At 50.6% G+C, this 26189-nt stretch overlaps 2 protein-coding genes across 3 annotated transcripts; one reads left to right on the forward strand and one right to left on the reverse strand.

The window, feature by feature from the left end:
* Window positions 1-83: 83 nt before the first annotated feature.
* Window positions 84-15249, forward strand: Mtrfr (mitochondrial translation release factor in rescue). The gene is made up of 3 exons (XM_021163465.3): window positions 84-222; window positions 11118-11426; window positions 13110-15249. The coding sequence occupies exons 2-3, from the start codon at window positions 11136-11138 to the stop codon at window positions 13371-13373; spliced, it is 555 nt and encodes a 184-aa protein (XP_021019124.1). The 5' UTR covers window positions 84-222; window positions 11118-11135; the 3' UTR covers window positions 13374-15249.
* A 1303-nt stretch (window positions 15250-16552) lies between these two features.
* Cdk2ap1 (cyclin dependent kinase 2 associated protein 1) lies at window positions 16553-25448 on the reverse strand. Of its 2 annotated transcripts, none has more exons than XM_021162867.3 (4): window positions 25054-25448; window positions 20875-20969; window positions 19404-19530; window positions 16553-17261 (listed from the first exon to the last, which is right to left on the reverse strand). In XM_021162867.3, the coding sequence occupies exons 1-4, from the start codon at window positions 25106-25108 to the stop codon at window positions 17194-17196; spliced, it is 345 nt and encodes a 114-aa protein (XP_021018526.1). In that variant the 5' UTR covers window positions 25109-25448; the 3' UTR covers window positions 16553-17193. The 2 variants fall into 2 exon arrangements, with proteins under 2 accessions (XP_021018526.1, XP_029333867.1); XM_029478007.2 differs by lacking the exon at window positions 25054-25448 and adding an exon at window positions 21861-22161.
* Window positions 25449-26189: the final 741 nt, after the last annotated feature.

The following is a 26189-nucleotide window of genomic DNA, read 5'->3' on the forward strand; positions in this document are numbered from 1 at the left end:
GGGGGCGGGGCTTTAAGGCCAAGGCCTCTGCTGATTGGTTCTCTGGAAACTGCGGGAAAGACGCCTCGGTTTCTAGCGTGCGCAGTTAATGAGAACGGGCCCTCTGGTAGGCTGGGGGAAGCCTTGGGAGGAGTACGACGCATGCGCAGACCTGGAAACCTTAGATTTCCCATTCTCGGTCTACGGTGGGTTTAGAGTCTCGCCGAATGCTTCCGGCCGGAGGTAAGCGCCTGCACAGCCAGGCTCAGACTAGGACTGGTTACTACTGTCAGAGGCTCTGGAATGAGACATGGAAGCTGGAACTCCGGACCTACTTCCGACTTCCGTCCCCCAACTTACACGGGGTCTTTTCCAGCCTGGTCCCTGAGCTGAGTTGTCTGACCTCACTTTACCCGAAATTTAAGGAGATCGGCTGTGTGTCTGTCTCTCCAAGCACTGGGCGCGAGGAGGAGAGGAGAGTACGCTGCTCTGGACAAGATAGTTCCACAAAGGCCCAAGGGGAAACGAGCATTCTCATCTACTTACTCAGTGGGACTTGTCTCGCAGCAAGTGCAGCCCTAGGGTAGGGGTAGCACATAGTGTCCTGGCCTAATCAAGTGCTTGGGCACTGTCATGCAAGCGCGCGTATGCTGGAGAGCTTTTTGCCCTTGAATTGGCAAACCGCAAGAGAAACATCCCATCTCGTTCTCTCCTTAAAATACCCACCACTTCGGGTAGTAATATTACTACTTTACACAGGCTCACTATATAGCCCTGGCTGCCCTGGAACTCGTTATGTAGACCAGGAATGCCTTGAACTCCCTGAGATTCTCTTGCTTCTGTCCCCCAAGTGCTGAGATTAAAGGCCTGTGCTTTCACGCCTGGCAAAGCAGACGTTTTTCAACAGTGAAACTTCAGTAGCGATAAATCTATTAGACTCTAATAGTTAGAGACACTAGAATCTTGCATTCAAATAAGTGAGTACTGTGAATTCCTCAGACACCTCCAGTCAGAGAAAGGGGTGCTCCTCCAGGTGAATATGAAATGCAAAGGCAGCTACTACTGGGTCCTAACCATAGAGAAGGTATGGCCACAATGCTGGAATGGCCAACCAGTGTGCACCACCATAGACAGCTTCAGTGCATCCTTTCTGGGTCAATTTTAGAGAATTCCTTTTTAATCTGTGCATATGTTGAGTCAGATGTTCGGGGACTAGCATTGTTATTAGACTGTTAACTGACACAGATAAATGTTTCTTACCTTGGATATAGCTGTTTTGATAAGGTCTCATTTATTCGTCCATTCTTTTGCTGCCTCAGGACCTCCCTCAGTCCTCTTGCCACCCCAGTGCTGGGATTAGCTCTCCCTCCTGTTTCCTAGTGTGACTTGCTTCATGGTGTTACTTTGTGTCGTTATTTTTGTTTTTGTTTTTATTAAAATGTTTGTCTGGGGAGGAGGAGCTAAAACTAAATCTGTAGTTTATGAGACATGGAAGCTGGAACTCTGGACCTACTTCCAACTTCCGTCCCCTAACTTACACGGGGTCTTTTCCAGGCTGAGCCCTGATCTGAATTGTCTGTCTTCACTTTACCCAAAACTTAAGGAGATCGGCTGTGTGTCTCTCCAAGCACTTGGTGCGAGGAGGAGAGTTTGCGCATGGAAAATGACCAGGTTTTTACTTGGGTTTTGTTTCATTTTGCTGTGCTGAAAGCCCACAGCTAAGCAGTTACTCCGCTGTGAGGCTACATTTCTAACCCTGCATTTGAACTTTCTGCTTTTTATGAGTTGTTTTTCAGCTCTACTTCCTAAAGCCAGTTATGTTTAACCAGAGCTTGGTTTGATCAAGACACCTCAGTGAGCCTGCTGGGAAGACCAGCTGTAATTTTGGCATCATAATGATCTCCTTGGCACCTGGTTTCATAGACCAGAATTATGATCTGAGCAGATAGCACACCTCTCTGGGATTTTTTGTGGTTTCCAGGTACTTCATAAATTGGACCAAACCAAGCGAAATAATCTGCAGGTCACTCTTCTAGGTGCCCTTTCTCTTTCAGCTTTCAGAGCCCACGAAGCCGTTGCTTTGCAGGCTGGATTTATGCCATCAGGCCACAGCTTAAGTGGTTTGTGAGTCAAAGACTCCTAGGTTGTGCAGTTTAGCCGCTAGTGTGATACCATCAAACACGCACTAAAAGCTTTATGTCTGTGGTGACACACTTGGCTGTGTCCTTGCCCTACATGGTATGATCTTCCTCTGAGACATAAGGAAGTGTGACCATGGTTAAAAAGTCAACCACAGCTCTGCACATGAGTACTGCAGAGTTCACACTCATCCTTCATGGTAGCACAGGCCTGTAATCCCATAATTTGAGATGCTGAAGCAACAGGATGGAGGGATTAAGGCTCGCCTAAGTTACACAGGAAGCTGTCCCAGAGTGGCTCTTGCCACTCAAGTGTGATGAACAGAGTTTGAATTCCCCAGAACTCACCTAAAATACCCAGTGATCTTGGTGACCAGCTTGTGATCCCAGCCTGGGAAGACAGAGGCAGGAGGGCAGGAGTCCCCAGAATGAGCTGACCAGGGAGGGTAACCATATCAGAGAGCTCTGGTTGAGATCCTGACTCAGTAGCCAGGCAGTGGTGGCTCACGACTTTAATCCCAGCACTTGGGAGGCAGAGGCAGATGGATTTCTGAGTTCAAGGCCAGCCAGGTCTACAGAGTGAGTTCCAGGACAGCCAGGGCTACACAGAGAAACCCTGTCTCGAAAAAAAAAAAAAAATCCTGACTCAGTGACTGAGGTGGAGAGCAATGGTGGAGGATTCCAGCATAGACCTTGGTCCTCTGTGTGCAAATATTCACACACCCACAAAGGAAAATGGAAAAGGAAAAGAAAAAGTCTAGTCTGTTCTGCAGTATAGCCTCTCTGCAATAAATAAGGAGAGGAAGACTCAAAAAGAGAAAGTTAAGCAAAGTGAGCTAGCATTTTTTTAAAAAAGAAATAGAAGGGAAGAACAGATTGGAGGTATTATGAAACATGCTGGGGGAAAAGATAAATTTAGTTTTTAAGAAAGTCAAGCACGGCCATGGTGGCAGCGCATGCCTTTAGTCCCAGCCCAGTGCGGGAGGCACACGGATCACTGTGAGTTCAAGGCTAACCTATTTGAAAAAGAAAAAGTCAGGCATGGTAGTACGTGGTACATACCTCTAAAATTAGCCCCAGCACTCAAGATACAGAGGCAGGTGATCACTGCACAGTGGGGGCCAGCTGGCACACTAATGATCATCACAGTGAGCAAACTTAAGAGAACCCACACTTCCTTACTTTCTTTATATTATCATTTTTGGCTTGGCCTTTTGGTTTTAAGGAGTTGGGTCTGTGTAGCACACAGGCAATCTCAAACTTGAAGTTCTCCTACCTCTATCTCCAAGGTGCTGAAATGACAGGTTTGCGTTGCCAGAGCCAGCTCAAGTGCTGTAGTAGGAAGGGTTTTGTGAAGGCATCTGAGTACTAAACAAATTCACCACCATTAATGGTACACAGGCTTTAAGAGTTTTAAGATAAAAGGATGTGCTGTGAGTTCTACTTTCTTAATGTTCTCATTGCGATCTCAGAGCGTGGTTGATAAATTAGAAGCTTCCTGTGAGATGCCACAAATAGGACAGGTGGAATTCTCAGTGCATTGAAATGCTCTACTATAAAAAGAGGAATAGGATGTTGGTATTGTGTGAGCTAGCTACTGAGCCCTTTATGTATTTCATTAGTCCTCTCGTCTTTTGACCTAGGTAGCAGCAAACCTAGTAAGTTCAGACCAGGCCCAGAATGATCTCCTTTGCCACAATTCCCCAGATCAAAGCAGGAGCGTGTATCCCAGGCCGGCCTCAAGCCTGCTCTAAAACAGAATTTATGATCCTCTTGCCTCCACCTCTCTAGTGTAGTTACTAAATGAGCACCATGCCTGGTTTACACTCTGCTGGAGATAGACCCTAGAGCCTCATGCATGCTGGGGAAACACTGCTCCCTGAGCCCACGCCCCAACCCCTCTATGACTACCTGAAGAGACTCACGAATGCCTAACAGAATACTTCCGCTGGAGCCCTGTTCCAGAACAGGCACTTTTTGGCATTCTTCCTTCAGATGATGCAGACTCTCAATGTCCTTGTTGCCATGTCACCTTCAATAGCTCAAATCTTTATTCAGTCAGTTCTTTCTTCTAGAGGACCTCCTTTCCTTCCCATCACACCCCTTTATCTCCTCCTCTGTCTCTTCCCCATCCTTGCCATCATGATCCCAAGCCTCTCATCAGACAGTCTTGCCATCCTCTCTGTCAGGATGAAGGGCAATATTCCTGCTCCACGTGTGGTCCCTGAACTACCTGGCAGCTAGTTAGAGAAAACAAAGTCGGCCAGGCATGGTGGTATACATCTTTAAATACCAGCACTGTGGATGCAGAGGCAGGTAGAATTCTTTGAGTTCAAGGCCAGCCTAGGCTACATACTGAGTTTCCAGGCTAACTGGGAACTTAAAATAGTGAGGCTCTGTCTCAAGAACAATAACAGAAGACAGAGATTCAGAACCGCAGAGTCTCGTTCCCTGCCTGCCCAAGGTGCGAGCAGCAGATTTAATAAGGCTCCCAGGTGTGCCATGTGCTCACTGAGGAACTGGCCGACTCTGCCGAGAGCATCTCTCCTCAAATGCCCTATGGAGTTCTCGCCATGAGTTCTTTCTGTTAAGTTTTAATGAAGTTTCTGCAAGGTTGACACACCATGACGGTGGTAGCTAGGGAGAACTGTACAGTACCTTACCTTTCTAAAGAAACACCAAAGGAGTAAGTGTTTAAATAAGCAGCCAGTCTAGAGATCGAAACCCACCCATGGGCTTTCCTAAAATGAAATTAAACTCAAATTACTTTGCTGGATGTAGGTGTAGTGGCAGTAATCCCAGCACTCAAGAGTCTAACACAGGAAGTGCAAAATTCAGGACCACCTTGTCTTCAGATAAACAACGATATCCTTGATGGGTTGTTTTAATTACATGAGTGTGTATGTGTGTGGAAAGAGAGGGAGAAAGAGAGCCCAGCTCGTAAAATCATATGAGCTCCAGGAATTGAACTCAGGTTTTCAGACTTGGCAGCAAGCTCCTTTACACGCTGAGCCACATTGAGTCCTGCTGCTGACTGTAATCATCTGCCTCTTACTTACTGCAGGGCTAGGCTATAGAAGTAAGCACGCTGTCTTATCACTAAGCAAGCTCCAAGCCAACTTGGGAGAGGGGGGTGTTTAAATGGGGTTTTGTAGGCCTGACCATCCCGGAACTCACTCTTTAGACCAGGTTGGCCTTGAACTTGGATCCACCTGCCTCGGCCTCCTGAGTGCTGGGATTAGAGGCTTGTGCCACCACACCAAGATGCCCAGCCAGCTCTGTTTCTCAGAGATGTAAGAATAACCCTCCACAGGATTAGGGCTGTTGAAGGCACAGCATGGCCTCTTCTGTCTCACTTGAACCTGGGATTGTTCTGTCTTAGGCCTTGCTGCAGAGTTGAGGGGGCCATCCCATCAGCTGTATCCTCCAGGTTTGGGTTTATTTAGGAAGCTGAAGGAAGGAATGTTTGTGAGCCAGAATTGGGGATAAGAGGCATAAACCAATTGCAAGTTCAAAATCCTGACAAGAGCCCTGTGAGAAATCTGGGGCCTAGCTCTGTGGTACAGCCTGGGCTATCACAGCTACTATACTTACAGATGTCTTCATGTCTCTTTGATGTGCAAACTATCTGTGCCCCCTGAGGCCTATACTTGATGCTTAGTAGATAGATCTTGAAAATTTTCACCAAATTCACGTTCTCTTTTGGAAGGTCTAGTAGACCTATTCTCGCTACACCTGACTGAGTTGGGACTTGGATGGTGAGAGACTTATCAACCCAAACTTCACCAGCTCATAAATAGCTGAAGCTGTGATCAAAGGAAAGGAGGGCCAGGGAAGGCCGGGTACAGAGCCAGCCCTAAATTTAAGCCCACACTCCCAGGAAGGAATCAGAACAGAGCTGCCAGCTGCTGGTCTCCCCTTACTAGCGCTTCTTTTTGTCCTTTTGTCATTTTTCTTTTGTGTTTGAGCTATAATTTGAGCTGCTTTTATTGTCCCCAAAGACTTCAGGTTGCGATGTGGTATCACAAAACCTGAAATCCAGTCTGTATTCTCTGGGCTGTGGGGAAGCAGAGCCATGGGTGTGTTTGTCATTTTTAGCAGTCACTGGAGTAGATCCAAAGCGCCAGGAGATGCTAGAAGTGTCTAGCATTGTCTGATTGGCTGATGGAATTCACCATTGAACAAAGCAGCCAGTCACTGAACACTGAAGACCTTCTTGAACTCGGTTGGGTGGGAGAGCTTCCAGGGTGTCTGTCAGCTCTGAACCAGGACAGAAGGGCAGAGACTGAGCCAGTGGCGGTGACAGCTGCTGATGAAAGCACTCTCCCTGCTGTCTTTGTCTGGAGTCTGGCCTGTCCCAGACTTGCTTCCTGTCTTTGTCACAGCGCTCTATATCACTGCTGTCCTCTGCTTGGTTAGTTCACTAACCGGCGGAAGAGAAACCCAAAGAGACCCTGGGCTCATATTCCATGGTCAGCCCATGGACTTAAAGCTTTCTATTACACAAAGGAATTTTGTTCTCTACGCTGAAAGCAGAAATCAGAAAAGGGCCATTTGGGACATTAACATAGTCCTGTCACTGATCGTAGTGTCTGGGTTCATCACGTTTTAGTCTTTGTGTATTTGGGGTTGTTTTTGTTTTGATTCCATTTTATTATTTTGTCAGGGAAGAGGTGCGTGCCGTAGCACATATCTGGAGGTCAGAGTACAAGTTTTAGGAGCCGATTCTCTTCCATCTTGTGAGTTGCTAGGATTGAACTCAGGTCACTATCTTTGGTGGCAAGCATCTTCATCCACTGGGCCATCTTGCCTATCTTTGGTGGCAAGCATCTTCATCCACTGGGCCATCTTGCCTGTCTTTGGTGGCAAGCATCTTCATCCACTGGGCCATCTTGCCTGTCTTTGGTGGCAAGCATCTTCATCCACTGGGCCATCTTGCCTGTCTGTGATGTGGTTCTGAAGCAGAATACTATGACCCCCAGGCTGGCCTTAAACTCTAGAACTTTCTGCCTCTTACTCCAAAGATCTGGAATTACAGGCACGGGGCCACCACGGCTTGTTTACCACTTAGGTGTTCGTAAGGGTAATTCTAATATTCACACCCATTGTGTGTGTGTGTGCGCGTGCGCTCCACCACAGAGCTTATGTGTGTGAAGATCAGAGGGCAACTTTTCAGTAGTCAGTTTCTATTAAGGGTCCCAGGCCACACTCAGGTCATCACACTTGGTAATAATAAGCCCCTCACTACAGAATTAGCTCACCAGTCAAAAACCAATTATGTTTGCTTGCTTGCTTAATGTGTGCGTGTGCATGTGTGTGCATGCATGCATGCGCACCCACGTGCACACATGCGCGAACATGCATGTGTGTGTGCAGTGCCATCAGAGGCCAGAAGAACCCACCTGATTTCCTGGAACTGGAATTCCCAGGAGCAGCCCAGTGTGTGGGTGCTGGGAATTGAACTCATGACCTTTGCAAGAGCAACATGCACTCTTAACACTGAGCCATCTCTCCAGTTGCCTCCTCCCCTGCAAAAAACAGTTGCTGGGGTTCTTTTTTTGGGAGGGTTGGGGTTTTTTTGTTTTTTTTTTTTGTTTTGTTTTGTTTTGTTTTGTTTTTTTGGTTTTTCGAGACAGGGTTTCTCTGTATAGCCCTGGCTGTCCTGGAACTCACTTTGTAGACCAGGCTGGCCTCGAACTCAGAAATCCACCTGCCTCTGCCTCCCAAGTGCTGGGATTAAAGGCGTGCGCCACCACCGCCCTGTTTACAATATACTTCTTACATATATTATCTGGTTCCATATTTAGACTGTCCTTCCAGAAAAAGCATAGAGTTGTATTTGGTTTTTTTTTGTTTTTTTTGTTTTTTAAAGATTTATTTATTTATTATATGTAAGTACACTGTAGCTGTCTTCAGACACTCCAGGAGAGGGCGCCAGATCTCGTTACGGATGGTTGTGAGCCACCATGTGGTTGCTGGGATTTGAACTCTGGACCTTCGGAAGAGCAGTCAGGTGCTCTTACCCACTGAGCCATCTCACCAGCCCGAGTTGTATTTGTTTAGCCGGGCGTGGTGGCACATGCCTTTAGTCCCAGCACTCGGAAGGCAGAGGCAGGAGGATTTCTGAGTTCGAGGCCAGCCTGGTCTACAAAGTGAGTTCTAGGGCTATATAGAGAAACCCTGTCTCAAAAAACCAAAAAAAAAAAAAAAAAGGCCGGGCGGTGTTTTTTTTGTTTTTCAAGACCGGTTTCTTTTTGTAGCCTCAGCTGTCATAGACCTCCCTCTGTAGAACAGGCTGGCCTCAAACTCAGAGATGCACCTGCTTCTGAGTCCTGTGTCCTGGGATTAAAGGCATGTGCACCTTAAAGCATGCCTTTTCATTGCTCTGCATTTTGATAATATGCCTCTCCTCGGGAACACCTTTGTCTTAAAACCCGCCCATCAGTATGGGCAGGACAAAAAGAAGCCATGGGCTTAGACCATCCTGTCAGTCACAGAATTGAAAAGGGGCAGTAGCATAAGGCTCAAGAAGACTGTGTGTGTCACAGTTCATCATATTCAATGCTCATAGAAAAAGGAGGGTTCTAAGGACTCCCAGTGCCAACTCCTCTGCCTACTTAGAAGCTTGCACTGAATGCTTTATGAAGCCCAGGCTGCATAATGAAAACCTGCCTCAAAATAAAGGGGAGGGGGAAAAGAAGGGAAAAGGGAGAGAGGCATCAAGGACGTAAGGAGGGGGAGCAAGCATGATGGTACACACCAAGAATCCCAGAACTAACTCAGAAGGTGGACACAGGACGATGAGAAAATCAAGCCCAGCCTTACATTCTGCCTTCGAATTGAAACAAACAAACAAAAAAGGGCCTAGAGAGCTGACACAGTTGTTAAGAGCATTTTCTGCTCTTACAGAAGACCTGGGGTCAGTTCCCAACACACATACGGTGGCTCACAATTGTCTGTCACTGTAGTATCAAGGGATCCAACACCCTCTTTTGGCCTATGTAGGCACCAGACATGCATATAATGCACATACATACATACATACAGGAGGGCAAAACACTAAATATGGAAAATTTAGAAAATTGCCAGGTGTGGTGGCATACGCCTTTACTCCCAGCACTCAGGAGTGGAAGCAGGCTGATCTCTAGGAGTTTGAGGCCAGTCTGTTTTACAGAGTAAGTTGGGGGACAGCAAGAGCTACATAACAGACACCCTGTCGACAGATAGGCAAGCAAGACAGGCAGACATAAGAAACAGCCGGGCGTTGGTGGCGCACGCCTTTAATCCCAGCACTCGGGAGGCAGAGGCAGGTGGATTTCTGAGTTCGAGGCCAGCCTGGTCTACAGAGTGAGTTCCAGGACAGCCAGGGCTACACAGAGAAACCCTGTCTCAAAAACCAAAAAAAAAAAAAAAAAAAAAAAAAAAAAGAAAATAAACAAAATTAGAATGCACCAGAAAGAGCCTCTAGCTAACCTTGTGTCTTCAAGGGTTCTCCCCAGTACTCACCGGGGCAGACATCACAGTTATCAGCATTCAGTGGATGACAGTGGGTTAGGAGTTTGCTTATTAAGCGAGCTGAAAGCATTGTAGAACTGGGTAGTTCTGTCCTGGAGCCCTAGTCCTCTTAGAACCTAGCCCCTCCCTCTGTAGCAGACCAATGCCAGGAACCCATGTCACCAGGTTTCGGCTGCTGTCGAGAGCCTTGGGCACAGTATGAAAGTGGCACCCATGCTTGGCGCCTGCACGCGCCTCAGCAGAGGCCTGGTCCACAAGGAAGCTGTGTTTCTGAGAATGCAGTCCCGAGCCCCAGAAGTCATTAGCAAAGGCTATCTCCAGAATTCTTTTTCTCTGATTTTTTCCATCCTTTGTGAGCTGAGTGGGGGAAAAGCAAATTTCCCAGTTTCCCAGTTGATGCTTTGGGTCTGGCTTGTGACTCACCCTTCACTGGGAGAACCATTGTACCTTTGATCCCTTGAGAAGCTCAAAGGCCTATATGATTGACCATGTCCGGGTAGTTACTATCCCCTGTCCAATTCATTTGTCAGCTAAGTGACTTCAACCTAATGCTGTATATTTTTTGTTTGGCTGGGTTTGTTTTTCATTTTTCAACACAGCATTGCTCTGTGTAGTCCGGGCTGGTTGTGCCATATCTTTAATCATTAGTTAAACCGTTTAGACTTTTTGACAGGATCTTAAAACCTCGGGTGGTTATTTAAGTCTCTCATTGTTTAAAAACAAAGACTTCCTGTACCTGGGGGTGTAACTTGTTAAGAATGGGTGGCACATGCAGGGTACAGCTCAGTCTCTCGATGGCTCTAAACATCTTCTCTGGCTAGCACAGGTCCAGCGCCTTCATCTTGACACCACTCCCACATCAGTTGTGTTTAAGCCTAACAGGCGCCTTAGTAGAAACTACTTGACTCGGTAACAAGGAGACCAGTTGGATCCCATTATTGGCAATGCATCCCAGGGAACAGATGTTTCCATTCAAACCCGGGATACTGCCAGCGTCACAACACAGCAGTTGGGAAACTGATGGATGGCGAAGTTTCCTGTGTCAGGCTTTAACTCGGCTGTAAAGCAGACTCACACTGACATCCTCGTACAAATGCAAGTTTCACATTTAAATATTGTCCTTGACTAGGATCCTAATTCTTCCTTTTATGTCTTTATCAGAACACATGCCCTACTCCTCTAAGTGACACACTCAACACCTCTTTCCTGCGGAGCTAGCACCTCTCGGTGTGCTGAAAGTATTTTTGGTGTTTTAAAAGAAACTGTGTAGTCTATGGCCATGCCACCCTGAACGTGCCCAGTTCTCATGTGATCCTGGAAGCTGAGCAGAGCCGGGCCTGTTCTGTACTTGGATGGGAATGCCTGCTGCTTTGGGCCCTGGGCATGAAGGACTATCCCTGGGATTGTATAAAAACCTGTGTTTGAAACCAGGGTGTCATCTTGAGAGCAAAGGAAAAAGTCAGTCTCACTTCTTTTTCCTCCCAGGTTCTGCCACACCAAGCCATGTCTTCCACGAGCACCTGGGCTCTGCTCCGCCTCCCTCCACCACTGATCAGGATATGCTCTGGGTTGAAGTGGGGGCTCAGGCTTCAGAAGCCAGCACTGCTCTTCCCAGGAATGGCTGCCAGCGCAGTACAGGTGGCAGGCAGGAAGGACTCCCCTGCTCTGCTCCCCCTGAACGAGAGTGAGCTCGAAGAACAGTTTGTGAAAGGACATGGCCCAGGGGGCCAGGCCACCAACAAGACCAGCAATTGTGTAGTGCTCAAACACGTGCCCTCCGGCATTGTGGTCAAGGTAGAGACGGGTGGGGAGTCCAGGTCTGCAGCCACAGCAGGTTTCAGCCAATGGGCATGCCCATTCTGGCACGGGGACACTGCCAACTCGGGATAATCAGGGCACTGCAGATGTACCTGAGCCCTGAGCTGTTCTTCTGTAGACAAACCTGCCCAGTCTCAGGAGCCTGGTGCCAGGGCTTTGCTGCTCTTCCTGAATTTAGCTCTGTGTGTCACCAGAAGTGAGGCAGGTCTCCTTGTAGCCTGCTGCTCTCAAACCCACCCCTAGTCTCCAGCACGGGACTAATGAACCCTGCTGCTAGCTAGAGATCTCAGTCCTCAGCTGGTGGGCTATCTACCCCCTGACCCTCTGCCCTATGCAGCTAAAGCCTCTAACACACGCTCTTCTGTGGAGGCAAAGCACACAGACTCAGAAGGCCAAGTGCTCTGTGCAGCCACCAGCCTGACTTTTCCTTAAAGGCAGCCTCTGGTCAAGGCTGGCGCCAGCTCCCAACTAAATGCACAAGTAGGGGGTGGCCAAGTGATTTTTAGCCAAGTCCCACCGCCTCTGAAATACAAGGCCAGTCTACACAGCCACTGCCACTTACACATCACAAAAGCCCCCAAGCAGCACATGCAGGCTGTGAGAGAGCATGACCAACAGCAGCCAACCCAACAACTGATACTCCACCACTCGGGGCGAACATGTCCCAAACCATGTTCTTCATGGTTAACTGAGTCCTGTAAGCATGTGTAGAAAAGCCTGAGGCAGACAAGGAACGTGCTTGTTAGGCCTTTGAAAGCTGCTTCTGGCCAGCCTCTTGAGCCAAGATGCGAGTTAGAATCCTCAGATGTTTTTCCCCCCTTGAGAAAGTCATTCCCAATAAAATCCCAAACGCTAATTGTGTTGACCCTGCCACCAGCTTCATTTTTCTTTGGCATTCTCTCCCCCTACCACAGCGTTTCCTCTGCCCATCAGCTTTGCTGGGCCCCTCACCACCATTAGTTTCACACTGAGTGTGGTGGGTCAGTGAAGGTGTGTCCCCGTCTCAGAAGGCTCCACTTGCGAATGGCCTGTGAATTTTTCACGGTTGCTTCCAGACAAGCTAGACTCCAGTCAGTGTCTCCATAGTTTCTTGGGAAGGGCTTAAATCGGTTTGAAAGTGATTGTTGGGGCTGGAGAGATGGCTCAGTGATTAAAAGCATTGGCTGCTCTTCCAGAGGACCTGGGTTTAATTCCCATGGCTCATGACTGGCTGTAATTCTAGTCCCAGATCTGACTTCTTCTGGCCTCCATGGGCCCAAAGCATGAACATGTTACACAAATATACATGTAAGCTAAACACTCATACAAATTAAATACACTAATATTTTAAGCTACTGTTGCTTCTAAATATAAAATCTTCTAATTTTTTAAAAGACAGGGTATTGCTATGTAAACCAGGCTGCCTTCAAACTCAAAGATCCACTGTCTCTCCCTCCACGTCTGGCCCAAAAAAACCCATTCATAATTATTCAAGAGGGAGTCCCACAATACAACTAGTGTGTGCTGCAGAGACCTTGAGCCACATGCAGAAGGGCTGTGTCCTCACTGTGGCTGACTCACAGGGGCTCCTGTTACAGAAAGGGTGGATTGAGGGACTAGGAATTCCTGTCACCTCCTGATACCCAGGAGTTTTACACTCCTGCCCATTAACTCTTGCAGTGCCACCAAACACGATCTGTGGATCAAAACAGGAAGATAGCTCGGAAAGTCCTCCAGGAGAAAGTGGATGTTTTCTACAACGGTGAAAACAGCCCTGTTCACAAAGAGAAGCTCGAGGCTGAGAGGAGAAAGCGAGAGAGGAAGAAAAGAGCAAAGGAGACTCTAGAAAAGAAGAAATTATTAAAAGAATTACGGGAAGCAAGTCAAAACATCACCGAGAAAAAGGCTGATGCTGATGATATACCAAGGGGCTTCCGGGAATAGAGGTGGCAGTGCCTGGCTCCAGGATTATAACATCTAAAGAGAACATTCTGGAACTGGAAAAGGTGGCGTATACCTGCAGTCTCAGCTCTTGGGAGAGCTAAGGCAGGAGGATTGCTGCAAGGTTCAGAACAACCTCACCTATATAGCTAGTTCTGTAGCAGCCTTTCCTATATGGTGAGACTGTCCCAAATACGTAAGTAGGGGCTGCAGAGTTAGCTTAGCAGTTGAGAGAGCTTGCTGTTCTTGCAGAAGACTCAGGTCCAGTTGCCAGTATTTCACATGGGGTTGCTCCCAACCTACTGCCTGTAACTACAGCTCCAGGAGACCCAGTGCCACTGTCTGGCCTCCACAGGAAAAATACACTCTCATACATACAAATCCTTTTTGGGGGGAGGGGGGTCAAGACAGGGTTTCTCTGTATAGCCCTGGCTGTCCTGGAACTCACTTTGTAGACCAGGCTGGTCTCGAATTCAGAAATCCGCCTGCCTCTGCCTCCCGAGTGCTGGGAGTAAGGCATGTGCTACCACACCCGGCTCACACAAATCCTCTTAAGAACCTTTTAAAAATATCATCCTGATGGACTTAACCAAGTTTTTATCTGCATGTTCACATGCATGGCAGAAAAAGGAATCAGATCCCATTACAGATGGTGTGAGCCACCATGTATTTGCTGGGAATTGAACTCAGGACCTCTGGAAGAGCAGTCAGTGCTCTTAACCACTGAGTCATCTCTCCAGCCCCTAGACTTATTTTTAACTAGTGGAGTGTGGCATGTGTGCATGAGTGCACATGCGCACTGAGGCCAGAAGAGGCAGGTCCTCCGGGAGCTCGAGTCACAGAGGTAGTGAGCTGCTTAACGCTGGTGCTGGGGACTGACCCTGGTGCTCTTCAAGAACAGTATGCACTTTGAATGGTGACCCATCACTTCAGGCCCAGCCATCAGTTGTTTTTTTGTTTTTTCTAATGATTGAACTTTATGTACGTTGTGGTTCTGCCTGCTTTTATGTGTGTGACTGTCAGAGCCTCCTGAAACTGGAGTTACAGAGGTATGAGCTGCCACATGGGTGCTAGGAATTGAACCCAGGTCCTTTAGAAAAGCAGCCTGTACTCTTAATCACTGAACCATCTCTCCAGCCCCGCTCCCCACCTCCCAGCCATCACTTTAATTGGTTGACAACAGCAAATAATAACAGACACTTACAAGAATAAAACCATCAGGCACTTGCTGTCAAGCCTGATCCCTTCGTGCACTATGCCGTGTGCACACTTAGGAACACACACAAAGATAAATGTAAGAAAACGTAAAGGATGTTCCTGTATGGCACCCAAAAAGCCACTATATTAGGAGCCCAGGAGCCAGACTGTGGTGCTGTTGTTCCACGGGCAGCTGGCAGAGGTTCTGGATTTTGGCCGTTACAAAAATATCCCCTTTCATGCTTTGGTTTGGAGACCGAATCTCATGTGTCCAAGATGGCCTTGAACTCACTGTGGAGTCAAGGATAATCTTGAATTCCCGCTCTTCCTACTTCCCTCCCATATGCTAGAATTATGCAGGCTTATGTAACATGTTTGGTGTTTGTTTTTTTTTTAGAAAGTCTACTATAACCCAGTCTGGCTTCCCATTTATAGGGGCTCCTCCTGCCTGACCATCCCAAATGTCAGGATTGTATGTACCTCTGACCTAATAGTACGGTGTTAACTCTACAAGGTAGGAAGCGGGGCTGACAGCGAGTCAGTGGCCAGAGGCACTTCTCATAAGCCTAACCTGAGTTTTGACCCATAAAGTCCACATAAGGATAAAAGGTCAGCGCTTACTCTGCATAGTTGTCCACTGGCATCACTGTGACCACACATGCCCACACTCATCAAACACAAACACTGTGACCACACATGCCCACACTCATCAAACACAAAAATAAGCAGGTGAGCAAATGAAAGGCTAAGACAAAAACAATTTTTAAAATTGTTTTTAATTTTTAAAAATTGTTTTAGTATTAAATAAGCCCTTTTTTATGGCAAGCTGAGTCAAACAATAACACTGAGAACTTATCTTTCAACTCCAGGGCCCCTGCTGAGCTGTCTTAAGGATCATCTATCCTTGGCTGGGCAGTGGTGGTGCACGCCTTTGATCCCAGCACTTGGGAGGCAGAGGCAGGCGGATTTCTGAGTTCGAGGACAGCCTGGTCTACAGAGTGAGTTCCAGGACAGCCAGGGCTACACAGAAGAAACCCTGTCTCAAAAAAACACTTCATCTAGCAAAGAGCAGAACCCAGTGCAAGGTCAGTTTTCACACACAAAAACTGTATGGAGATCAGACAAAATACTTCAAGCACACTTTGCTTTCCTTAGCACCAGAGCATATCACAGTATGAAATATATATATGTTTTTTTGGGTTTTTCAACAGTTTCTCTGTGTAGCCCTGGCTGTCCTGGAACTCACTTTGTACACCAGGCTGGCCTCAAACTCAGAAATCCACCTGCCTCTGCCTCCCAAGTGCTGGGGATAAAGGTGTGAGGCACCACTGCCTGGCAAAAACTCATTTTTTAAAGGCAATGCCTCACCACTAGTCCTGGTATGGCACCAAGGATGTGAGCTTCCCTGCCTCTGTCTCCCAAGTGCTGGGACTAAGCCACAATTCCCAGCAAAGGGAGATTCTTACCTCCCTGAGATGGCAGGGAGCAGCCACGTTCACCAACTAGTCCCACCACACATAAATCCCAGTGTGGATCTGTCACCCTTTGGAACCAGCTGTGCTAGTAGTATGACATAGGTCTCTGGGCCAGATAGGAAGTCCCTTAGCAGACATGTCCCTCACATGTCTCCCTCAGGAGCTCCAGTGGTGACCACAACAATCAGGAAACGAAGACAGAGATTGTGAGTTCAAAGCCAGAGTCACTATAGCAAGACTCTGTCCTTCCCCAAAAAAAAACAAGTACTTAAGACCTCAAAGATTGGGCTGGTGAGATGGCTCAGTGGGTAAGAGCACCCGACTGCTCTTCCAAAGGTCCGGAGTTCAAATCCCAGCAACCACATGGTGGCTCACAACCATCTGTAATGAGATCTGGCTCCCTCTTCTGGAGTGTCTGAAGACAGCTACAATGTACTTACATATAATAAATAAATAAATCTTAAAAAAAAAAAAAAAGACCTCAAAGATTCCACATCGTAATACAAAATGTTAATGAAAATAAGCTTTATTACATCAAGTAATAAATACAAAGATGCAACAGTTTCAGTCGTTTTCTTCCAGATGTTGTGATGGGCTCACAGTAAACATGGAACTGAGATCTACAGTCTCAGGATGGACATCTGCAGGGTGCTTGGTAGGTTGGGTAGATGGCTTTCTTCTGTATGTATAACCTGTGCATTTTAAAGACTGACTTCCAAGCACTCAGTCATGCAAACGCTTAGGCAGAGAAGCTCCATGAAGCAGGGTCTACACTGTACACAGGCGGGCCAGCTACTGAGCAAAGGCGCTGTGGTTTGCACTCAACTCCTCGGAGGCAGGTGAGCTCAGGGAAAGGAAGTCAACTGGGGTGATGCGTATCCAAAGGGTTAGAGGGGACACTGGTATTTGGGGACAAACAATAGCTTGCTGTGAAGTGGCTTCACAAACATCTTTCAAATGTTTGGAAAGAAAAAGGAGCTGGGTCATTCCTAACTACTTAAAATGCACATCGTCAGTTACTGCAAAATGTCCTCCCAATCTTTTGAGTGTGGGTTCAGAGCTTAATGACTGTGGTAGAAAATGACTGCCATTTTGCACAAAGCCTCTCATCTCCACAGGGTAGTGAGATGGGCCTTCAGACCAGCCAGGGGCTAGGACCTGGCATTCCGCTCCGTTTCAGCCAAGCACTCCCGAACCAAGCTCCGGGCATGAATGATGCCTACAAGAGAAGCAGAGACAGGCATCAGCCCACTCACAGAAGAGCTGTTGGCTAAGCCCAAGCCGTGAGGTGCAGTTCTGCAGGACAATGGAGGGTCTACATCCAAACACCTGGACAGGATGGGAGAACATCATTTGAACCTAAGAACTTCAAGTCAGCAACAGCCCCCCTTTAAAGAGTAGAATATGCCGGGCGTGGTGGCGCACGCCTTTAATCCCAGCACTCGGGAGGCAGAGGCAGGCGGATTTCTGAGTTCGAGGCCAGCCTGGTCTACAAAGTGAGTTCCAGGACAGCCAGAGCTATACAGAGAAACCCTGTCTCGAAAAGCCAAAAAAAAAAAAAAAAGTAGAATACAGTGCCCAGGCATGGAGGCTCACCCTGCAATCCTAGTACTCAAGGCAGAATCAGAAGTGAGTTTGAGGACAGCCTCAAAGTTTTTCACACTAGTGTGACGTGTCTGGGCTGGGGTGGAGGGCCAGCAGCTCCCCCAGAATGTACCCCGCAGTGGCTATTTGGTATATATAATTCAATCCGCTGGCTTTTGGGGTGGATGGAAATTTATTTCAGACTTCATAGTTCTTCCCGAGAATTTCTATCTGTGGAACCAACTCTGCAGTTCCCAGAACTCTCTCATCTCCTTTTGCCATGGAAGCAGCAGTATTGATGCCACCAGGGAACCCACCCCCCCCTCTTGCTACCAGTTGCCATCTCCAGTATGTCCCCATTTGTACCCAGTCTAGCTTCAGTCACTTTCTCCACAGAGCACCCATGGGACTCAGGCAAAGACTGGCTTTCAGCTCCAGGCTGTCCCTCAGCTGGCCTGGCTCTAGCTGGGAATGTGACTTCAGTGCAGCCTTCTGCCACAGATCACAGATCCAGGCCATCTCCAGTCTCTGCCAAGTTCATTCCATGAGGTTTTTAATCAACTAAGTCCCTCCTGGTCAGAAATGAACCTAGAGCTCTGCAGGGCTCCTGTGACAACTTCTGAAATCGAGCTGTTCTTGCCTCGGCAGCTCTTTCATAAGGCAACACCCTGCTCAGCCCCCTTCACACCTCACACCCTGCATCCGTGCTTCTGTGACATCAGCCTCCCTTTTAAGTCACTCAAGAATCTTGGGGGGGCGGGGGGGGCGGTTTGATTTAATGAACACAGTTTCAATTTTGTAAGATAAAAGGTTCTGGGTACAAATACGGTAATGATTATAATAATGTGAGTGAGCTTCAGTTCTTTTTTATTTATTTTTATTTTTTTATTTTTTATTTTTTTGGTTTTTTGAGACAGGATTTCTCTGGCTGTCCTGGAACTCACTCTGTAGACCAGGCTGGCCTCGAACTCAGAAATCTGCCTGCTTGAACTTCACACCTGGCTTGAACTTCAATTCTTAACATGTTAAATTATATGTCACATATATTTTGCCACAATTAAAAAAAAAAACACAAAGCTGGGCGTGGTGGCGCACGCCTTTAATCCCAACACTCAGGAGGCAGAGGCAGGCGGATTTCTGAGTTCGAGGCCAGCCTGGTCTACAAAGTGAGTTCCAGGACAGCCAGGGCTACACAGAGAAACCCTGTCTCGAAAACAAAAAAACAAAAATCTCAAGATGCTCCCCTACCCAGATCAGAGGACAGGCTGCACTAAAGACATGACAGCAGTGGGCAGTACAGACACCAAGGAACCCTGACCCAAGACCACCCAGGAACCTCTGCAGTCATAGCTGCTTAGGGGCCTATGCTGTGGTCCCATAGGAGCACAGATGGGGAGACAGCAGAGGAATATAAGAATTCCACTAAGCCAGGGGAGTCTCTCTGGTGAGGGTCAGGAAGGAGGAGGGCTCACTACCATTCCCTTCTCAGAAACCCATGAGCCCCATCCCCCACCATAAACACCTACTGAATCTAGAGTTGCCCTAACAACTGCAATAGCACACATTCCAAAAGTACCAACCCATGGATCAAGTGCTCTCTCCCTGACCAACTAGTGCTTCCCCTAGGAAACCCCTTAGCCTTTACTGCCTGGGCCCAAGGCATCCTCCTGCCTCAGCCTCCCAAATACCTAGGAGCACAGGTATTTTACCTGGATGCTTGGCTTCAGAAAGCCGTTCACCAGTGATAGGCAACATTCAGTCCCCTAACCACGCTTACCTCGTTTTAGCCTCTCCATGGCGCTCTTGCTCCCTGCATACGTCGGTCTGATCTCTTTCCCCAACTCTTCAATGATGGCCAGCAGCTCTGCATATTTACTCTGAGGCACCTGGCTATTTCCAGTTCCCTATGATCAGAAGACAAGAGTTAGGATAGACTGACCCACCACAGTAGCCACCCATGGGTAGAGAGAAAGTGACCTAGACTTAGGCTCCATCCAGGGCTCTCCTAGCTGAAGCATAGCCCTCCCATAGATAACTCCTGAGTAGGGTAAAAGGTCCTCATGCCAGGCTCCATCCAGAAAAACAACTTTACCATCCACACAGGGAAAAAGATCCGACTGTCACAGGAAGCACCTAGATCCACGAGACAAAGAGAGGGTGCTTCCTGGGAGTCAAGTGTCCACAATGAGTGTAGATGGAAGTCACCCCTGGAGGAACTCAACAGTAACTAAGGACCCAGGATGAGCCTAGAACTTTATCAAAATCGCCAAATCCTCCCCACAGCCTTTATCTCCAGGCTATGGCCCAAGCAAGCACCCAGATCATTGAGGGCCCTGGCTCCAGCCTCTCCTCCTGCCGCAGCTGGACCATGGTGGCCAGCTCCCTGTCCAGGGCTTTGGACTGCTCCTCTCGCCTCTGCTGCCTCCACTCCCAAGCCTCGCCACCAGGCCTACAGGCCAGGCCTTGGAGCTCAGCCTCCTGGCACATCCACCTCCTGGCCTCTCGCTTCTCCCAGCGCCGGCGCCTCATGGCCAGGGCATTGCGCTGCCGCTCCAAGCTGCGCCTCAGCCCATCCTCCCGCCGCCTCCGCTTCTTCAGCCTATCCCGCTCCCGGGCCCGGGCCTCCTTCTCCTCCTGGGATAGCATAGGCTGCCGGGGCATGGCTAGAGGTTGTGCACAGCCTCTTTAGCCAAAGACAGACCTCCATGGCAACCCCAGAACACTGGCTGGGGTTTGGCTCATAGAATCTTCCTGCTGGCAACCAGGGTTGCAAGAAACCTTTTCAACTACAGCATGTCCCCTGCAGATGCCACCCAAAAGTACAGTAGCAGCCAGTTAGTTGCCTCCTGACCATGACCTTGGGTTCAAGGAAGTGAACTAATGAGAGATATGGGTTATGGTCTCATAACGGATAGATAGAAGCAGTCAGGCAGCTGACTGGGAACCACACTCATAACTGCCAGCTCCAAATATCCTGTCCCTAGTTTCTGTCTTGGACCTTACTTGTCCAGGAAACAAAGCAACCCACAGAGACTCGGGCCCTCTCACACATCCATCCCCATCCCCTCATGTGCCCTGAACAGTCCCAACTACCCTGTAAGTGAAGAGTGGGAGGCAGGCCTCAGCCATGGCTAAGGAAACACAGGAGAATCTTTGTCCCTCAACCCCCTCTTCCAGCAGTGGTCTTTATCTACACCCCTGGTGTTCCAGCTGCCCATGTGGCCCTCCCGTCACCGGCACTAGCATACCTGGGTATAGCCTAGCGATGGAGGCCCATAGTCACTCAGCAGCTGGCGATATTGGGAGGAGGTCGCCATGCTAGTAGAGGGTGAGTGGACACTTCCTGCAGCAAGAAAGAGGGAGAAGTTAGAGGTGCCCCAGACTTGGATATCTGTACCAAGGTGCAGTAGGTACAAAAGGTCCTCATTGTTACACACACACACACACACACACACACACACACACACACACAGCCACTAATCTAGATGAATGCAAACAACCAAGGCAGAAAGAGCAGCCACTCCACACACACACCTAGTACCTCAGAAGACAACTCGGCCTAGCCCACCCACAGAACTCCAAGAGAGACCACTACCAAAACTGAAACTGATAGCTGTGTCCAGACTAACTCTTGCTGGCACCACCTCAGCTCCTACTCACTTGAGGCTGAGAACCAAAGCTACATCTGTGACTGGCAACTACCAAGGTTGGTCTAACCTGGGCTAGAATTTGTTACACAGAGCTACCCATGCACTCCTATGCACCCACCTCTGCTGGAAAAAAAATACATCAAGGAAACCCCACAAAGGCATGAAGGCACAGAACCCTAAGAGAAACAGACGTGCTGCCCCCACAAAGCCAGGCTCTGGAAACAGTCTCTGTGCCTTAGACAAGCCTCTCAGCCTCTCAGAGCTTCTCATCCCCTCCAAAGAAAGAAGTCTTGCCTACACACACACACACACACACACACACACACACACACTCAGCGGCTCTACACTCCAAGAAGCAGGGCTTAAGACCCCACAGATGGACTGTAGCTCTTGAGGACACCATCCAGGTGCAGCAGTCAGAACAAAGCCAGGGCCCAGAGCCCAGCACAGAATGTCACATCTGAGATATGCAATGAGGAGGCCCTTGGCTGCAGCATGCAGACCCATAATGGCAACCAAGTGGCCATTAGGCCGGTAGAGGATGTCCTTCGAATTACAAACAGCAGTAACCATGGAGAATTTACCTAGTCTTCCTCGGCAGCTGCCTGACCACCGCCCCCAGAGCCAAACTGTCTCTCACGCACACAGCGGCTCTGCAGACTTGGCCCCAGGGATGGACAGCTGGTACCAGGCTGGCCAAGTCACCAGCTGCTCACTTGGTGTGGGCGAGGGGAGGGGCAGGAGGAAGTAAGTTCAGGAGCTGGGCTGGCTGGAGCTGGGAGGAGCCGTGAATCCTCTGGCCTGGCTGCAGGGTGAGCCACACTGCACAGAAGTGGCTCAGCAGCAAACTGGCAACCCCAGCCCCTCTCTCTGTCCAAGGGTGGACATGGCACTGAAAGGCAGAGTGTACCCAGGCTTAGGCACCAGGTATGCATGTGGCTCCTGAGCAGAGCAGACTAAGGACCTGCCACCCAACTTGAGCAACCCTAGCTTCACCACTGTGCCAAAACCGATTTGCAACCCCATCAGAGATGGCTCCTTCAGAGGCCTGGAGGTGGGTTCCAACCCTTCCCATTACAGGTTGCCAAGCCCTTCCTGGGCTCGGATAGGGTAGGGGATAAGTGCTGAAGGGACAGAGTGCCATGACAGAGCACTGGAAGCCTTTGGATGATTCCGGCCCCATGGAGATAGTAGCCTGGCCTTCCTTGACTCCCCAGGGACACCTTCTGTGCTCCCTCGGCTTCTCACTATTTCTCGCCTCTCTGTCACATCTTTTCTCCAGGACTTGGGGGTTTGTCCCAGCAGTGCCACTTCTGGCTGTAGGACCTGCCAAGGCTCTTCCAGGCCTCAGTTTCTCCACTTGTTTGAGGCCCTATTCCCCAATGGAAGGATTAAAGGCGTTGGGGATGCCCTTAGAGGAGTGGGGATACAGAAGGAATGAGAAGTACCCCCCATACTGGTGGAGGACCTCAAGCCTATTTTCCATTACCCCGGAGTGGAGATGAACCTGACTTTGCGTCAAAGCCAGCACCATATGCAGTATTAGGGAAGGTGTCTGTCCCCCCCACCCCACCCCCCGGGAGGGATTCGGGGTGGAAGGGGGCTCCTCCGCCCATCATGCCCCCTTCTTCCGGAAGACACCGGCACCTGGGCTGAAGGAGGCCAGGGAGGCGGTTCCACGTCAGCTCAGCCGGTGTGGAGCATCTCAGACAATGAGCGCAGTGTGCAGAGAGCTGAGAGGGCTTGGCAGAGGCCAGGAAGCTCCTGGGGCCAGGCTCAGCTCCCCGCCCCCATGCCAGACAAAGAGCGGCCTGGGCCTGGGGAGCTGGCGGCCTTCCCGCCACTTGGGGCGCCCTGGGGGGAGGGGGGCTCTCGGGCGGGGAAGGCGGGGGCTTTGTCTAACTCCGCCACTGCCACTGCCGGCCAGGCCGCAGCTTGGCAACTCAGTGAGCAGGAGGCAGGCCTGGAGGGCGTGAGAGATGATGACAGGGAAGGCGGAGGAGCCACTGTGAGAGTCCATCTTGGATGCAGATGGCAGGGGAGAGAAGGGCTTTCTGCAAAGTAATACCGGCAAGCGGGCGGGCCCCCACCAAAATGCCGGACACCTGGAGACCCCCGCACGCATCCTGGCATTCCCCATTGGCAAAATAACTACAGCTGAATACAGGTGCTAGCAAGCCCAGAACAGGGCTTCAGAGTCCCAGGGGCGGTCTGCACTGGGACCCACACCCCAAAAGGTCCCCAGTGTGAGACCCACGGGGAACTAGCCCAGATCAAGCCTACGTCTCTGGTCTCCCTAGGGCTGGCAACGCAACCTAACTGCCCTTCCATCCCAAACACTGACCAAGAAGGCTGAGAGGCAAAAATCATATCTGATGACAAATCCTGTCACCCAAAGGGAGTGAAACCATTTGAAAAGATACAGTGACTACATGCTCTTGGGGAGGGGGGGTCTTTGTGCCCACGTGCTAGCGTTTCAACTCTCCCAGGCTGGCACCCTAAATCTCAACCTTTTCGAAACCCCAAAGAGCAGAGAAGTAGTTTAAAACACACGTCCAGAGCTTTGCCAGGTCCCTCTGAGGGTTTCTGGAGTTCTGGAATCAACATTTGGACACAAGACCTCCAACTTGGAAGTGCCAACGCGGGTGGGATTTTTAACACACAGCGACCATAACCAACTTCTACCCCCCAACTCCTCCCAAAGGCCTTATCCCTCCTGGTCCTCACTACTTGGCATTTGTTGGGGCATCAGACTACTTGGGGTGGTCTGCTCACAGCCAAATGTCTGGGAGGAGAGGGTACAGGAATTGGACACAAAGCCAGTCACCTCTGGAAGTCAGTTTCACATCCCTATTCCGGGTTCCCTCGGGGTCCGGGGCTAGCCCCCAGCCACATCCCAAAGCTGCCTGGGAACTTTTCAAGAGTTTCCTCGGCGGCGCCCAGGCCCGGAGGGGAAGGGAGACCAGGTCCCCTTGGCTTGCGCAGCGCGGTCCTGCGGGGACGTCCCCACGTGGGAGATCTGAGATGGGGACCCCCGGGACCGGAGAGCCGTAGCACGCCGCCCACAGAACCCATGAGGCCGGGGCACTGCAACTTCTTCCAAGGGGGCCTCCCGAGGGCCGGGGTAAGGAACCCGGGAGTCGCTCTCATCCCCAAGAAGCGGCCCCTGCCCACCGGGCCCGCCACCCGGAACCCTGGCCAGATATCCTCCCGGGCCCGCGGCCGCCCTGCACCCGGCTCGGCCCCAGCCTGTCCCGCTCCGCCGACCCTCGGAGCCCCGCTCCTTGCTCGCTGCGTCGCCCGCCTCCCGCCGGCAGGGGCCCTCGCCGAGCCGCCCAAAAAGCCTAAGGGAAGGGGAAAGAAAAGGGGGTGGGGGGAAGCTGGGGGAAAAAAGCCTTCCTCGCCCGGCTGCCCGCGTCCTCGCTTCCCCGCCATCCGCGGCCGCCCCGCCGCTCACACCCGGGGGCCCCGGGCCGCTGCCCCGCCGATCTCCCGGCGCACCGCGAACTTTGGCAGCGCAGCGGAGGCGGCGGAATCATGGCGGCGGCGGCGCGGCTGAGTCGGCGGCGGCGGCGGTGGCGGTGGCGTCCCCGCTGCCCCGGCCCGGGACACCTCCTTCTCTCCGCCCCGTTCCCTCGCGCCACCATCCTCGGCCAGCACGCCCGCCCAAGGCACCGCGCGCCTCCGGGGAGCCCCGGGCCGCGGCCCGGAGCGCGAGCCCCCAACTTGGCGACACTTGCGGCGCGGGGCGGCGCGCGCTCGCTGGCTCTCACTCACCGGCGTTGAGGGCGGCGGCGGGCATGTGCGCGGTCAAGTTCGGCTTGTACGACATCCCCGCGGGCGGCGGGCGCGCCGGGCAGAGCCGGGCCAGGCCGCGAGCGCGCCGGCGAGGCCGAGGCCGAGGCCCGGGCCGGGCGGCCCCACGTCCCCGCAGCCGTCCGAGCGCCCGCCGGGAGCCCGCGCACTTTTTGTTGTCGCCGGCTCGGGCCGCGCCGGCAAATATGGCCGTCCCTCACCCTGCCGCCGCCGCCGCCGCAGTAGATCACCCATACATCGGGCGCGCGGCGCAGGGGCGGCCGCAAACTTTGAGCCCAGCCGGTCGGTGCTGGGCCGGGGCCGGACCGGGAGGGGGCGGCGGGCGTCGAGGGGGCGGCTCCTCCCGCGGCCGCGCCCCGCGCTGCGCCGCCGCCCGCAACTTGCCAAAGTTTGGGGGGCTGCGGTCCCCGCGGCGCCCCCGCCGCGCCCCGGCCTCCCGCACGCTGCTCATTGGCCCGCGCCTTCCTCTTTTCTTAAACAGCCAGGGAGGATGGAAGAAGTACTTTTTTTTTCCTTCTTCCCTGTGTCTCTTGACTGTGGGGGCAGGGATGGAAAATTACCTGGAGAAAATGGTGGCGATTGGGGTGATTTGGTTTTGGTTTTTTGGGGGGTTTTCTTTTTGTTTTTGTTTTTGTTTTGTTTTAATTCACGGAAATCATTCCAGATGCCCACGTCTGGCTCTATCCCAGAATTAGAATAGCCCATTCTTGACATTTATTTCGAGAGGGGGAAAAAAAAATGTCATGTCTCTGCTTGGATTAAGTAGGCTTTTTTTTTTTAACCCTTTGGGAACCCAAAACGCCTTTGAGACTGACAAAAGCTGGATGGAGAGACAACGACACCTCCTCCAGAAAATTCGCTCTTGCATCCGTCATGACGTTTGTCACACGAACTCGTTGGAATATTTCAACCGAGCACCTACTGTGTGCCCGACACACGGTTTTTATAGGCTAAGGAAGCAAGAGTGAACTTGGCAAAGTTTCGACTCCCCGGAGTTTGCACTCCATTTTTTGGACCCCTCTTCCCCTCCCCACCCCGCCCCACACACGCCCCCGCCCATCTCTAAAGTGACTGAAACGTCACAACCAAACGTATTT

This window comes from Mus caroli, unplaced genomic scaffold (assembly GCF_978045245.1).
Source record: "Mus caroli unplaced genomic scaffold, Mus_caroli_1 scaffold_4, whole genome shotgun sequence".
Lineage (NCBI taxonomy): Eukaryota > Metazoa > Chordata > Mammalia > Rodentia > Muridae > Mus > Mus caroli.

What these genes read in the sequence shown, in the direction of transcription:
- Mtrfr (XM_021163465.3), top strand. Translation starts at nt 11,136, where the DNA reads ATGTCTTCCACGAGCACCTGGGCTCTGCTCCGCCTCCCTCCACCACTG. An exon ending in CCTCCGGCATTGTGGTCAAG is followed by an intron (nt 11,427 to 13,109) that starts GTAGAGACGGGT and finishes TAACTCTTGCAG; the next exon opens with TGCCACCAAACACGATCTGT.
- Cdk2ap1 (XM_021162867.3), bottom strand. Translation starts at nt 25,108, where the DNA reads ATGTCGTACAAGCCGAACTTGACCGCGCACATGCCCGCCGCCGCCCTC. An exon ending in CATCGCTAGGCTATACCCAG is followed by an intron (nt 19,531 to 20,874) that starts GTATGCTAGTGC and finishes TTCTGATCATAG; the next exon opens with GGAACTGGAAATAGCCAGGT. An exon ending in CATGGAGAGGCTAAAACGAG is followed by an intron (nt 17,262 to 19,403) that starts GTAAGCGTGGTT and finishes CTTCTCTTGTAG; the next exon opens with GCATCATTCATGCCCGGAGC.